This window comes from Elaeis guineensis, chromosome 7 (genome assembly GCF_000442705.2).
Source record: "Elaeis guineensis isolate ETL-2024a chromosome 7, EG11, whole genome shotgun sequence".
Lineage (NCBI taxonomy): Eukaryota > Viridiplantae > Streptophyta > Magnoliopsida > Arecales > Arecaceae > Elaeis > Elaeis guineensis.
In genome coordinates this window covers 104,048,884-104,064,465 of record NC_025999.2, presented here as the reverse complement: position 1 = coordinate 104,064,465, position 15,582 = coordinate 104,048,884, and the positions used below count along the sequence as shown (strand labels likewise).

Genomic DNA, 15,582 nt, shown 5'->3' with positions numbered 1-15,582 from the left:
TTATTCAACATCACAATACATACCTTTAGATAAAGCAATACATAGTTTTTAAAATATAGTATTTATCAATACACAGTATATGAATAAATGATACGCACTAGATAGCTTATTGATATATACTATAAGCTTTTTTTCTAAGATCCAATACACATCTGATCCAATACATCCAGCAATGATCCAATACCCATCTCGTGGTCCTTTTTCCTCTTCCAAATTCTTCTTTTTTCTAAGATCTTTACATTTAAAAGTTTATAAAAACTATGTATCATTTCACCTAGAAGTGTGTATTGGGATGTCGGATGAACATTTTATTAAGTGTGTATCAAGTGATCATATACTGTGTATTAGTGAATACTAAGTTCGATAAACTATGTATCAATTTATCTGTAGGTGTGTATTAGATTGTTACTAGGTATGTATCAAAAAAGTTTTCAGTATGTATCGGTACGTATCAAAAAAGTTTTCAGTATGTATCGATAAGCAGTGTAATGTGTATCATTTACTGATGTGCTGTGTATTGATGAATGCTATATTTTGAAAACTATGTATCGCTTTATCTAAAGATGTATATTGGGATGTTAGATAAATATTTTACTAGATATATATCAATTAGTTATATTATCTGTATTAGTGAAACTAAATTCGATAAACTATATATCAATTTAGCTGTATGTGTGTATTAGATCGTTGCTGAATGTGTATCAAAAAAACTTAATTACAGTATGTATCGTCTGATTATACATTTAATATGTATCATATGGTTGCTATGTGCTGAAAATAAGAAAGAAAAAAAATATTTTAATCACGAGATTAATAATTTCATTAGTAAAAAAAAAATAATTTTTAAATTTATATTTTAAAATTAATATTAAAAAATATATGATACACTATGAAGCCGCGCCATACGATCTTCTATTCTGTCCGCCCCATTTTTGTTCATCATTAAGAATTATATAAAGCCGGATATTGCGACACTTTCCTACCAGGCACCGACAAAATAGACACGTAAGGTATTCAGCTACTTTCAATTGTATGAAAACAACGGATGAGCAGAGAAAAGAAATCACGACCAAGAGTTGGTGGGAACGCGTCAACGTTATGCCAGGCATAATTCATCAAATAAAAAAATAATGCGAAATCCAATGCGGGAGGGTGGTGGTTGCCGGTCAACCCCCGCGCAAGTAAAACTTCTGCTTGTATGTAGTATGCCAACTCAGCAACGCACCAACTGCGCAGATCTAAAAAATATTTCTTTTCTTGAAAAATAATAATCTCACAATCATGATCCTGATGTATGCAGTACATAGGAATTCCACCACCAGGGAACGGCCCATCGAGCCTCGTAACATCGGCATCCCATATATTATGTTGCATTAATTGACATGTAAGACATAGTAGTAAGTACAAGTTTTACCAAATCAATCGATTAAATAATTACTTATGATTATTATTGTTGTTGCAGGCGACGCCGTTGCCGTTGGGGTTGGGACCGCCGTAGCGGCGGAGACGGTCGTCGATCCAGGCCCGCATGTCGGTGAGGACGCGCTGGCTGTTCTCCTCGGGCTCCCCCTGGATGAGGGAGTGGTACATCCCCTCGTACAGGATGAGAGTCTTGTCCTCGCTGGATGCCTTGTCGTAGAGCATCTGGGACCCCGCCGGCGAGGTGACGCCGTCTTCGGTGCCGTGGACGGTGAGGAAGGGGGCCGTGACCTTGTCGAAGTTGGCCTGGAAGTAGTCGCAGATGCGGGCGAGCTCGCGCATGGTTCCCACGCGAGGCCGCCCCGTGTAGCGCCGGGGGTTGGAGGCGATGATCCGGAGACGCTCCCGGTCCTTGATGGCCTTCCCCACCATCTTGTTGTCCGGCATCGCCTGCCACGTGTCCGCCAGGCCGAAGAGGAGGCCGTAGAGGAAGAGGCGGACGCGGGAGGGCTTCATGTCGTCCGGGATGACGAAGAGCGGCGCGGAGAAGATGAGCCCCGTCCAGACGCCCGGATCCGGGGTACGGAGGTACATGAGAAGCGTGGCCGCGCCGCCCATGGACTCGCCGAAGAGGAAGGCCGGCAGGGAGGGATGCTCGCGGCGGACGGAGAGGAAGAAGGAGAGGGAGGCGGCCGCGACGGCCTCCATGTCGCCGAGGTAGCAGCGGATGCCATCGGAGCGGCCGTGACCGAGGAGATCGGCGCAGTAGACTTTGTAGCCCCAGGTGGCGTAGGCGATGGCGATCTTCTGGAAGAGCCAGCCGGAGTCGGAGCCGTAGCCGTGGGTCATGAAGACGAGCGCCTTCACGGGGAGGAGCTCGCCGGTGGCGCGGTCGATAGGGTGGAAGGACTGGGTGAAGAGGCGGCCATGCGCCGTGGCGAAGTAGGACTGGGCGTTGCGCACACCCTGCGACTTGTAGTACTCCTCCTCGCCCGGGGTGTCGCCCCAAAAGAAGCGCGGCGTCGCCTCCGACCCCATCGACTTCTCCGCAATGCTTGTAAACAGTAAGGGGCCGACGAGACGCTTGCGAATTGCGATGCGATGGAGAGCAAGCGCGAGTTGTAGTTTGTTCTCTATCTCTCTCTCTCTCTATATATATAGATATATATTACCCAACACTTACCCATACCTCCACATACCACCATGTCCGGTTTTTACCGCTATATATCATATACAAGGGTGGAGGATGAAAGCGGTTTCTACCAACCCTGGTTTGTGGTATGCGGAATTGGTCAGGGGTTGGTGAAGTGGGGCGGCTAGTGGTGGGAACCGTCATTTATTTATTTATTATATGGAAAGGTGTGTGTATACACATATACATAAAATCAAATATATATATATATATATATATATATATATATATATATATATATATATATATATATATATGCAGAATGAATGATGGATTGAAAATATACATATTTATGAAAAATTATTTATTGAATCAAGTTCACTAGCTTAGTAGATCAGTCAACCACAAACCATAATGCACACATAAAGAAAAAAAAATAAGAGAAAAAAAATATAAAGAAATATATGGTTAATCTGATCCAACTACTAATATTTTATATTTATGACTTGAAGTACAAGAGAATGACGGCAAACTCCAAGATAGGTTTAAGATAGAAAGATTATATAGAAGAGCATCAAGTGATGTTATCTATTTTTTGTGGTGGACAAGAGAATAATTAATTGCTCTTTTGTTTGACTGTATTTTTGGATGCTTAACGAAAGGAATTTACTTGTGCACCACCGAATGTGAAAAATGGATACATAAATACAGTTCTTGCACCCATACAATTTGAGACTTGTTCTCCCTGATCAATGTGAGGCAAGAAAGAGGTGTCAAGAGAGGCTCATTTTGAATTTTGGGTCATAGGGTGGGCAGTGCAGCCCGAGACACAAAGGTTCTGGTACTACTTAGGTGCGAAGAACTTCGAAGGTGCCTATAATGAGCAGAAATATCACTCACTAGCCTAAACAACGAGCAAACACTCTAACGTGAGAGCAAAGGATCATCCAACGAATGGACGAGCTCCAAGGAGAGAGGAGAGAGGAGGGCAAGAACTATGCTTTCAGAGAAGTGGCGATCCAAATCAACTCTGAACTGCGAAAATAACTGACTAAGCCATGCCGTAAGGGGGGCATTCAGTATGGAATAATAATGGATGGAGATTAGGACCAATCAATTTTTAAGCTGCTCGTTAGCAATTTAGTTCATCAATAGCAATAGTGGAACAAAATCGAATGATAATCATCAATCAGTCACGCCTTTATTGACCAATGCTTTTGACTACCCCACTCAACAAGCTCATGACTTGGCGTAACCTCTGGACATCTCACCTAATCCACCAAACCTAGTTTTGACTATGTTTTCATTTACAACAAATTTTCAGTCGCATGTCTACTTGCAATAAAACAAAACCTACATGAGAGGAAGTTGACAAAATATTTCATAATACTGGCAGTTATTTCCCTAGTATTGACATTTCTAAGATGACGGAGACCTGAACTTCATTAGTAGTTGCATCTGTTTCATTTGAGGAGTTAGTGTTGGGATGAATATTCGGATGACCAACTAGAATAGCCAACGAGGATATTAACTGATGATTCTACTCAGAGTATAACCGATTAAGTTGAAAGATAATTCATACAGCGTGACTATTCTATAGTTCTTTATTCTACTGACCATTTTGTTCGGTATGCAATTGGGAGATCTTCTCGACAAATGATTGAATATCCATAACCATAATTCTCAACCTTGAGAAAGTAGGAAACGGAAGATGGTTGCTCAACATGGGCATTAACCACCCATAATTATCAGGTCATGGACGAGGGTAACCGTCCATTAACAGCTCATTACCCACCCATAACTCGCAGGTTCAGGAGTAATGATCAACAACTATCAAATAACAGTATCTCCACCCTATAAAAAGGAGGTAAGGGGGGGGATCAGGATAAGCAATTTTAGCTAACTTTAGCCTTCATTTCTATGCCACCATTGCAATAATTCTTCCATTGTTCTCTTTCTTCGGCTGAATAAGGCATTGGAGGGTCTCCCGTCGGATAATCTCTAGCAAGTGAACTCTTATGCAGGTCCATTCTTCATCCACTGGTCAGGCACATTCTCCTTTACAGTAGTCCGAGTACCTCACTGGGGTTAATTAGTGACAATAATTTGGTGCGCCAGGAAGGGATTGACTCTTCAGCCCTTCATTTCACTTTCATTGTGTCTCATATTATGGAAATGATATTCAATGTAAAGCCACAAAAGATTCATCCCAAACCACATCGAGCTACTACTAACTCGGAGCAACCCAATTGACACCAACCTCAATCAACTAAGAAAGATTTCTACGAATTACTCTTCATATCAGAAATAAGTTGAGTTGAAGACCCAATGAGTCAAAAATCGAAAGCAAAGGGAGCGAAAAATCAACTGAAGTCTAAGGATCTAGATCCATCCTAGCAACTAAAGAAAATCAACTGAGGTTACCCATGCTTCGGCCGGAACCTCTAATCCTGACTGCATGGATAATCAACTAGCTCCGACCAAAATTATTCGACTTGGTCGGTTGGATACCTACTTAACGACAAATATGAGCTCCAACTTGAAATAATTCGACTTGATCGGCTGAACATTGACCTAATAATAAATAAGAGCTTCGACTCGAAATAATTTGACTTGATCGACTGAATACTAATCTAACGATAAGTATGAGCTCTAACTCAAAATGATTCGACTTGGTCGGCTGAATACCAACCTAACAACAAGTATAAACTTCGGCTCAAAATGATTCGACTTAGTCGGTTGAATACTGACCTATTGACAAGTATGAGCTCCAACTCGAAATGATTTCATTTGGTCAGACGAGAACCGACCTAACGACAAATACGAGCTATAGCTCGAGATGGTTCGACTTGATGAACTGAACACCATCTTAATGAAAGATTTGAGCTTTAGCTTGGGATGATTCGATTTGATTAGCTAAGCATCGATCTAATAAAAGGTACGGGCATCACTAAAATTATTTTTAATAATATTTAATTTTTTAATCATAAACAGAATTAATTGCAATCCGACTATTTTCTTCGTCTAAGCCAAAGAAAATAACTTAGACTTAGAAGTGGAGGGCATATGATATGACATATAAATCAGTCTCCCTATTATGAATGGATATGTGACAAATAATTTTATAAAGATTTAAATTTTGGGTAGTTACATATTTGCTATTAAGAGAATGCAAAAATGGAAGGATGATTATGGTAGATTTACATCTAAATAAAGAGAGGTGGTGATGGCTCATGATGAGGGATTTATATCTCTTTTTTTTTATTTTTACCTCCAATCATAATTGATCCTTCCTCCACACCTATATAAACAGGACCAAGAGATCCCAAAAAAGATAGACTTTGAGAGAAAAAGACTTTCATAATTCAAAGCTCTTATAGTGAAAGGTTCATAAGTCCTTATCTATCATATTCTTTACTTTTTTTAGTGCAAGTCCATAGGTCATCAAAAATCTGAAAAAGCTGAAAAGGCCGAAAAAATTGAGAATGCTTAGAAAGCCCAGGAAGTTGAGAAGATCGAAAGAGAAGGTCGAGGAAGCTGAGGAGACTGAGGAAGTTGAGAAAAAAGATCAAAAAAACTGAAAAGACTGAGAAAGCCGAAGAAGCTGAGAAGGCCGAGAAAGAAAGTCGAAGAAGCTGAAAAGATGGAGGAAGTCGAAGAAGATGAGAAGATTGAGAAAGCCGAGAAGGTCGAGAAAGTCGAGAAGATCGAAAAAGCTGAGAAAGCTGAGAAAGTTGAGAAAGCTGAGAAGATTGAGAAAGCTAACAAGTCCAATAAGACCGAACAAGTCTAACTTATTAAAAGGTTAAGTAAGTCAATCTTATCAGAAGTTTGAGAAAGTTCAATCTCATCAGAAAATCGAGTAAGTCGATCTCATCGAAAGATCGAGAAAGTTCGACGTCATCGAAGGTCGAATAAGTTGATCTTATCAGAAGATCGAATAAGTCAACCTCATCAGAAAGTCGAGAAAATCTGACTTCATCAGAATGTCGAGTAAGTCAATCTCATCAGAAGATCGAGAAAGTCCGATATCATCAGAAGACCGAATAAATCGATCTCATCAAAAGATCAAGTAATTCAACATTATCAGAAGGTCGAGAAAATTCGATTTTATCAAAAGGCTGAGTAAGTCGACATCATCAGAAATTCAAGGAGGCCAAGCTCATCAGAAGGCTGAGAAGACTAAAATAAAAAGAGATAAGATCATCCAAACTATGCCAATCAGAATACGGTAACATTTTATACTATAATGCTTTATTATAATCTCATTATTCTTGTCCTTCCAAAATCTGATTTGATTTAAACATCGACGGATTTGATGGAAGCCAATCCAATAAGCTTTTTCATCTTTTGATGTGCAGATCTACGATTCCAAGACAGATTATATTTCATCATCGAGGATCACAACGTCCTCTTGATGGTCCTAGTCCGATTCGATTTTGGCGGCAAGGGTGAATATTTTGGGCCACTACCATGCTCAATTTAAGGTTTTAAATACCACCACCATAGGACTATTGTTTTTAAAATTCATACTCTTTTCCATTATTTCCGTCAAGAAAACATAATATGGGGTATCCATAAATCACATAAAATTAAGTTTCTATATATCACAAGCATGCATGTAATGCTAAGATGACTGCTACCGACTCAACAAACCTTCCTACTATGGTACCATGTCTTATGAATCGCATCAGACTTTCCATGCCGCATGAGAGTAGAAATTGTGAAAGGCGATGAATAAAACGAGAGCCCCCTTACCATGTATTCCTTTTATTCCGATCACAAATCATGCAGAGCCCAAGATAAGCAGCAAGTATTTTCCTCCTTGAAAGCGATACCACAATTGGTGAGAGGATGAGGGTTGGTGGAGTACCATTGGTGAAAATACCAATGTCTGTCATGCCACAAGCATAAAGTTGGGCCCCATGGCTCTTTTCTAGTTTTCTTCCAACCGATGGAATGGTGTTGTGTTGGGTGGGTGAGAAGGGGACAGGGGCTGTACCACTTTGGTTTTGGGCGAATCCACCGCCCTGAGGCGAACGGGTGTGGTAGTTCGGAGTACCTCCAGAGGTGTGGTAAGAAAGATGGTAGGCCGGCACACGGCACCTCTCCCCCACCTGGCAAGGCAGGGGCCCCGAAAGGGGCCGATGAGCAACACCCGCGCCGGGGAAGGCGCCAAAACTTCACGCCAGCTGACGCACGGACTTGCGTTCCGTCATGGCTCGAATTGAAATTAATATTACTTTTGGCATCGTTTAAAAAAGTCAAAAACTATTACCTTTATAAGAATGATGACCCCCCCGACTCGAGTGGTCCACAGTCCACCGCGTTAGGTGAAAGGTTTGTCACGAACGAATGGATAAACTGCCGTTTGTCTGGTACCTACAGTGCTCTTTGCCTTGTTACATCCGGTAATTGTGCTCACAAAAAATAGAAATTATCGGTTATATCCCAGCTCATTTTATTGGCGTCATCACAAAGTCATCATGCATCATAATGTATACAAAATATAAATTTATCGTTAATTTTATTTGACGAATGCATATATTCGGGGATGGAATCAAGATTATATGCTTAATGGCCTCAAGAAAAAGAAAAAAAAAATACGAACAAAAAATTATATGGGAAAGAACCGAAGCAAAAAATGATTTCATCTTCAAAATATTTTTAGAGCAATCATTAGGCATATGGTTGCATGGTAGATTGTTATCTGCCGCCATTCATTTACCATTTATTACCATTTAGAAATTTATTTTCACTGATCTCTAAATGCCAAAAAACAGCTTAATGGTGGAATTGATTCGATTGAAAAGATTTTTTTTTTTTCAATTCATTCACTTTAAATCACAAAAAATAAAATAATCAAAATATTAATTTTTATATATCAAGGTTTTGGGTCCCCTACTTATAAATAAAATTGTTAGATAAGTTCTATATTTATGTGATTCTTTGTACACTACTCGTGGTATAAAAAATCCAACGTGAAGCATATCGCTTCGTGCTATTGGATCATGTGGTCATCATTTTTTAATACATATTTAACACCGATAGTTTTACTTTTTCATTTGAAATTTTAGATTACAAAAATATCTCTTTCTTTCAAAAGAATTATGACATTCTGTGCCGATATTATAGCATCATACATTGAAATTATGACTTTCTGTATAGGATATTATAATTTTTTTATAGGATGTCATAAAGATGGAAGGATATTTTCGTTATTGAAAAAATTACCAAAAGTACAACTGTAGGCATTAAATGGGCATTAAATGCGTATTAAAAAGTGGTGACCACGTGGTTCAATCAGACGAGACGATACGCTCCATGTCGGATTTTCTAAACCGTAGGTGGTATACCAAAAATTACTGTCATAGAATTTTTGTAGGATATCTCTTCTCAATAAAATATATTATAAATTTTTCTAAGTAGAAATAATCAACAAAAAAGATAAATCCTCCTGGAGCTAACTTCTTCATTAATTTAATCTTCCATCACATTGTCTAACTCATTTTAGATTTGAAAATAGGACCATGTGAAAAATTCTCAAAAGTAACCAAGTTTGCTTTGATGGAACATTTTTAGACGTGCACACTGAACTGTGTCTGGCACGGCCCAATCCAGATCCATCGGGCCACAGTCCAAACGGGCCGTGCCTGGCATGGCCCGTTTATCTCGGATCCTAACCCGACATAGCTCTAGGCCCAAGGTCTGACGGGCTGTGCTGGGCACTGCCCGTGGCCTGTCAGGCCCGCGGGCCTGATGGACAGCATGCGGGCCTAATAGACAGCCCTTTTATTTTATTTTATTTTTTTTTTAAAAAATCAATCCTGGCACAGCCCATTTAGCACTGTTAGTACGGCCCGTTTATTATTGTAATAGGCTAGCCCGGCCCGTAATAGCTAAATCTCTTTTTCTTATTTTTTGGGTTATAACGATTATTTCTAGAAAAATAACCATTTTAACCCTCCTAACAACCATAAAACAGTTAATTTGAAAAGTATTTTAGGAAATAAAAATATTAGATTTCTATAAATACCTTCCTCCTCTTCTATTTTCACCACACCAAATTAACTCTCCTTTCTTTTTCTACTACTACTTCTCTTCTGGCAATATTTAGCAAATATTCAATTAGCTAGTATTTAAGTACTATACAAGAGGAGGATTAGTCCATCTATTGGAGTTTTGGAGGTCTTTATTGAGGTCCTAAGAAGGAGTGAGGAGCACAAGAGGAAGCTCATAAGTCTCCATCTACGGTATGTCTCTACTCAATTTTTTTGTTTGGTAAATTTTTTTAGTTGCATAACTCATATTTAGATATGGCATCTTATAATGAGGGTCATTTTGACATTTCCTCGATTTCAAAGGGAGAAAAAATTACTATTCCTCCTTCCTCTGAAACCAATACTGAAGGTCAAGACTCTGCCTCTTCTTTTCATAAGAGGATTAGTGCCGTATGGAATAGCTTCGAAAGAGTTATGGCAGATGATATTTTAAAAGTAAAATATAAAAAATATGTCAAATTGTATAGTTGTGCTAATAGTGAGAAAACTGGTCATTTGAAGAGACATCAAGAGAGCCATATTTTAAGTGATGCTCATCTTCAAAGCACCCTTAATATACAAGGAGATAGTCTTGTAGGTAGTTTTGCATATAGTTATGAAAATCAAAAGAAAATATTGGTCAAATGGATGGTTAAAGATGAATTATCTTTTAACTTATGTGAGTTTTTTAATTTTGAAGAGTTTGTTCAATTAATCCTATAATCTGCTTATAGAAGAACTAGTAGATATATATTTAGAAGAGTAGCTATGACTAATTTTTTAGTAATGAAAAAATTTGATCCAATCTCTCTGTCCTAAATTCAAAAGTATCATTAACTTCTGATATTGAGACAGCATCTATTGGTAGTTATTATTTTATTATTATTACGACTCATTATATTGATAATGATTGGCTATTAAATAAACGTATTCTTGCTTTTCATGCTTTTGGTTTTTTACATTCTAGATAATAAATTTCTAACGCTATTTATCAAACTGCATGTACATATGGTATTAATGATAAAATTATATCTATTACTTTTGATAATGCATCTAATAATAATTCTACTGGTAGATTATTAAAAGACTCTTTGCATCCCATTCTAAATAGAAATTTATTACATATTAGATGTGCATGTCATTTTTTAAATCTCTCTTTTCAATCTGGCATAGGTATGGTCCAAGATGTTATTATAAAGATTAGAAATATAATTTTTTTATTCAAGCTTCAAGAGCAAGACTTCAAAAATTTAAACAAATGTACATAAATCATGGTAAATATTTTAAAAAATTTAAACTTGATATAATTACTCATTGAAACTTGACATATATAATGATATATGATGCATATCCATATAAAAATTTATTAAGTGCATATATTAATGATCGTAGATTAGCTTTTCAATAAAACTGATTGGAACAAAGGTAAAATTTTGAAAGAATTTTTTAGTTAGTTTTTATAATGCCACTGAAATTCTTTCTGATATTTATTATCCAATTTCTTATTCATTTTTATAATAAGTATATCTTATTAATCAAAAATTTGCATAATATAGATATGATGATATTTTAGAGTTTATTATTTATGAAATAAAATCTAAATGGAATGAGTATTGGAACAAGATATATCTTATGCATAACTTAGCTGCCATATTTGATCCATGTGTTAAATTAAGTGATGTTTTGATTTTACTTGATATATATTGTGAAAACATGAATCTAGATCCTGAACCTGTTAAAGCTGAAGTAAACCAATTTCTTCATGATATTTATGCTTTATATAATGATAAGATTCATGGATCTAGTACTTCTCGTTCACAAATCTCTGCCTCTTCTTCTAGTACTTCTCCTTCATCATCAATTTTCTCATTCATTGTATATAGGAGATATACACATGCTTCTTCAAATTCATCTTCATCTTTAAGTAGTGAACTTGAATTTTATTTACAAAATAATTTTCAATCCACATATGATGAAAATCAAATAGAAAATCTTGATGTATTAGCATGGTGGAAAAGTGTCAAAAATCAATATCCTGTAATGTCCGGCATTGCACGTGATATTTTAGCTGTATCGATGTCTACAGTAGTATCGAAATCTACTTTTAGTGTAGGTCGATGAGTTTTGCATGGAAAGAGGAGTAGGATGATTGGTGAAACAATTGAGATATTGCTCTACTTCAAAGATTGGTTGGATGCCAAGGCGAGACTTCAAGATAAAAGTAGACATAATACAAACTCTGATGACGATGATGACACAAACACTATCGACGATGCACGACGATCAATAAGATTTTCAATTATTAATTTTTCATATTTATAACTTTTTAGTTTTATCTTTTAATTATTGAGGTGAGTTACTTCAATTTCTTCTTTCTTCCTCATTATATTTGAAGGTCAGGCTTAGCCCCCTCCATCCCTTGTATCATTTTGATTGATATTAATAAATTGGTAGGGATCCATGCCAAACCCCTTACCATTACAAGGTGATTTTTTTATTTTTACAAAAAAAATTTCACATCTGTTTTTACTAAAAAAATTTTAAAAAAAAACTCTACGTGGGCCGTGCTGGGCTTGGATCGGATTGGGCTGAACCTAGCTCGGGCCATGCCATACCTGACCCACAGTGCCAGCTTAGGCTCTTATGGGCCGTGCTGGGCTTGGGCCACAAGCCGTAAACCTCTGGTCCCACCCGACCCCTTCTAATGGACCGTGCCTGGCACGGCTTGTTTCGTGTCAGATCAGGCCGTATAATGGCAGTCCGGCCCGTTCTCCATGTCTAAACGTTTTGAGACCTAAATGCTTTTGAAATAGGGTTGTCCAATTATAACAAATTAGACTACATGTCGTCACATCATTTTTTTCCCCCTTTCTGTAGGTTCAATTGGTTGAGTTGGTGTTGGATACAGCAGATCCCATTATTGGACTCTACATAGACTTGATCCACAATAGATGGAAACATGGTGGGGGGAAGGGCATACAATTTGGCAAAAAACAAGCTAATGAAATTTGAAAAATGCTCTAAGCACCCACCATGCACGTACACGGAAGTTCAACGGCCATAATCATGTTATCTCCCTATTTGTTAACAAATCTCGTGAGCACTTTAACCAAAAAAAAAAATCTCGTGAGCCACCAATCCTCTTATACCACATGGCGAGAGAATTGTTCTTGCGCAAGAACTGGAATCCTCGTGGTGTTGCTCATGAAATATGGGATGGCACTCAGGAAGTTGATCCTTTTTTTGTAATTGTGACTTGTTTGTACTTCGAGGCAGGGCCTCCTATTCCCTTGAAAAAAGAAGAAATCTGGGCTAGCACTGGAGGATGTCTTCAAATACTAAAACATTCTCTTTTAGATGGCATTTCGATCCGGGCACAAACATATTTGCAACTTTTCTGAGCACATCATCGTATCGGCCAATCTTGGTCCAGAGTTCGGCTTATGCATTGTGCAGAAGTTGGTAGTCAAACGTCCAACTAAAAAAAGACTCTGGATGGGGTTTGTATCTTTCACACGAAAAAATATTTGACCTTCTTTCATAATAACAATCATTGCATCATATTTTACATAATGTTTAAAAGATGATAGAATTTTTCTTTCCATCCACAATAAAAATCACGAAGCAGATATTATATATGCTTTAAAAGTTATATAAAATACGATCCGATGGTTGATATTATGAAAGAAGATCAATCATTCTTTCATACAAAAAGATACAACCCAAATCTGCCGGATGTTGGGTTTCTGTTATAGATTATAGAATACATACAGATAGAAATGGCAAAATTGATCCGACCGACCTAATAGTATGCACCTTATCCAAATCCGATCAAACATGAAAAATAGAATTTGATCGGATTTGGGTTCGGATTTGGAGAAAATCTGAAAACTATAGCACGGGTATGAATAGTGCTGTTTTCTACCTAAACCTGAATCCGATCCAAACCTATGGGTATGGGTAATACCCGAACTTATACCCGAATGTGTGTGTATGGATAGATGATCTCTCTCTATATTTTATGTTGAATTGTTATTCTATTTTTATGTTTGATTTCTATAAATCTGGACTAATAAATTGTGTAATATATTGAATTGGTAATCTGTTTTGGTTGATAATATGGATAAAATTATTTTGATTATTTATTTTTTTATTTATCAGATGGGTATGGGGTGGGTATGGGATGGATATGGGTTGGATATAGAAAAATAGATTATCTGTGGGTATCTCCGAACCCATTAGATATAAGGATAGGTATCTCTTTTGTTATCTGATTGGGTATCGAATAGGATTTGGGTGCAGAGTATTATGTTCAGATTTGGAAATGGATAGTATAATATTCTATCCAAATCCTATCAATTGCCATCCCTACATACAGAAACTCAAAATCCAAAATGCAAATTAAGTCAAACAAAGCAATAGCTATTACCTAAAGGAACGACATCCTGAACCAATATATAAAAGACTGAGATTAATCTAGATGGATATTGTCGATTGCGTAAACACAAGCCATCTTTCTTAAATGCAAGTATTGATTAAAAATCATGATGAAATATGATAATTTACCACAACATTATGAACATATATACACGCATAAGAAAAGAATAAGAAATCATCATTCCATCGAAAATTGATTCCCTTGATCGATTCTTTTGATAGAGTTAGAGTATGAGAGGATGGAGATTTGGGGTTTAGGATTTTAGATATGGAGAAAGGAGAGAGAAGATAATATAAGATCGAAAGAGGAAAATATAAAACCCTCACATTTGGGAGAGGTCAAGAAGAATAACCTACCGAATAACTTGTATTAGAGTTAGGATTTCTGAGAGGCAAAGGAGATGTGCAACCGACAGTGGGGAGAGCAGAAAGGTGGCTAGAGTTTACTCACTAAACCGATGAGGCTTCTTTTAACAAATAACCTTTGTCGAGGAGTGGGACCAAACTTTTTATATCAATTTTTTGTAATTTTTTTTTTTAACTAGCAGTCCATTGCCTCATTTTACTAGTTTATTGAAACTAATCATTTTTAAGGTTTGGATTATGTTATTTGCACGAAAGAATGATTGATCTTCTTTTACAATATTGACCATTGGATCATTTCTACACAGACCTTGAAGCACTATGAATTTTTCACTCATCCATCTACACAGATTTTGAAACAGCCATTGCACCGTCCAACGGTGGATTCATGTGAAGGAAGGTGTACCCTTTTTATATGCAAAACATACAGCCTCTGTCTTTATCTCCAATAGTTGGAAAAAAAGAAGCTAGCTTGTAAGTTAGTACTGCAGGATTTTCATGAAGATGATTGCAAGCTAGACTGACTTTAGAGGTGATGCTTAAAACATGACTTCATGTATTCAATAAATGTAATGCTAGTTTTGAACGAATCATTTTTTTGTTACCCAATGATTGCTATATATTTTGCTGCAGAAATTTCATCATTATCACCAAAATTTAAATCGACTGCTTTGAGAAGACCACGAGTGAACCCAGTTTTTAGTTTTGAATGATACGTTGTTTTCTAAGTACTACCATTCGCTAATTATTTCAACAACGAAATAGGTGCCATGTTTTAACTGGCTCCATCCATTTTTTTAGATGATTTAAGTGGTTAAAGTTGGAACATTTTTTTTTTAAAAAAAAAGGGAATTTTTAAATTCTTTCAAAGGGTTGTTAGTGCATGGATTATCGACCTTTGCCTAAGAGAGGATATCATTGCAAATAGCATGAATACAATGTAATACCTCAACCTTCTGGTTTAACATCATTTTGTTAACTCTATTTCCAAATACAACAAATCAACTAAATGATAGCAACGATCGAGCAATTTAATTGTAGGCTTGAAATTCAAGTGCTTTACTATTTAAAAGATATTAAGTATTTAAAAGAGGGATGGGCATGATATTGAGTTCCCATGCATGGTTATGAATGGTATGTAAAGAAATAAATAAATAAAACCAATATGATCCCTGGAAACTTTCCAAAATA

At 37.0% G+C, this 15,582-nt stretch overlaps 1 protein-coding gene across 1 annotated transcript; it reads right to left on the bottom strand.

The window, feature by feature from the left end:
* Positions 1–1,235: 1,235 nt before the first annotated feature.
* LOC105047856 (caffeoylshikimate esterase) lies at positions 1,236–2,590 on the bottom strand. Its single transcript, XM_010926963.4, has one exon. It carries the CDS (start codon positions 2,455–2,457, stop codon positions 1,435–1,437), a length of 1,023 nt encoding a protein of 340 aa, XP_010925265.1. The 5' UTR covers positions 2,458–2,590; the 3' UTR covers positions 1,236–1,434.
* Between the last annotated feature and the right edge of the window lie 12,992 nt (positions 2,591–15,582).

Excerpts from the sequence above, each read along its gene's own strand:
- LOC105047856 (XM_010926963.4), bottom strand. The coding sequence starts at position 2,457 with ATGGGGTCGGAGGCGACGCCGCGCTTCTTTTGGGGCGACACCCCGGGC.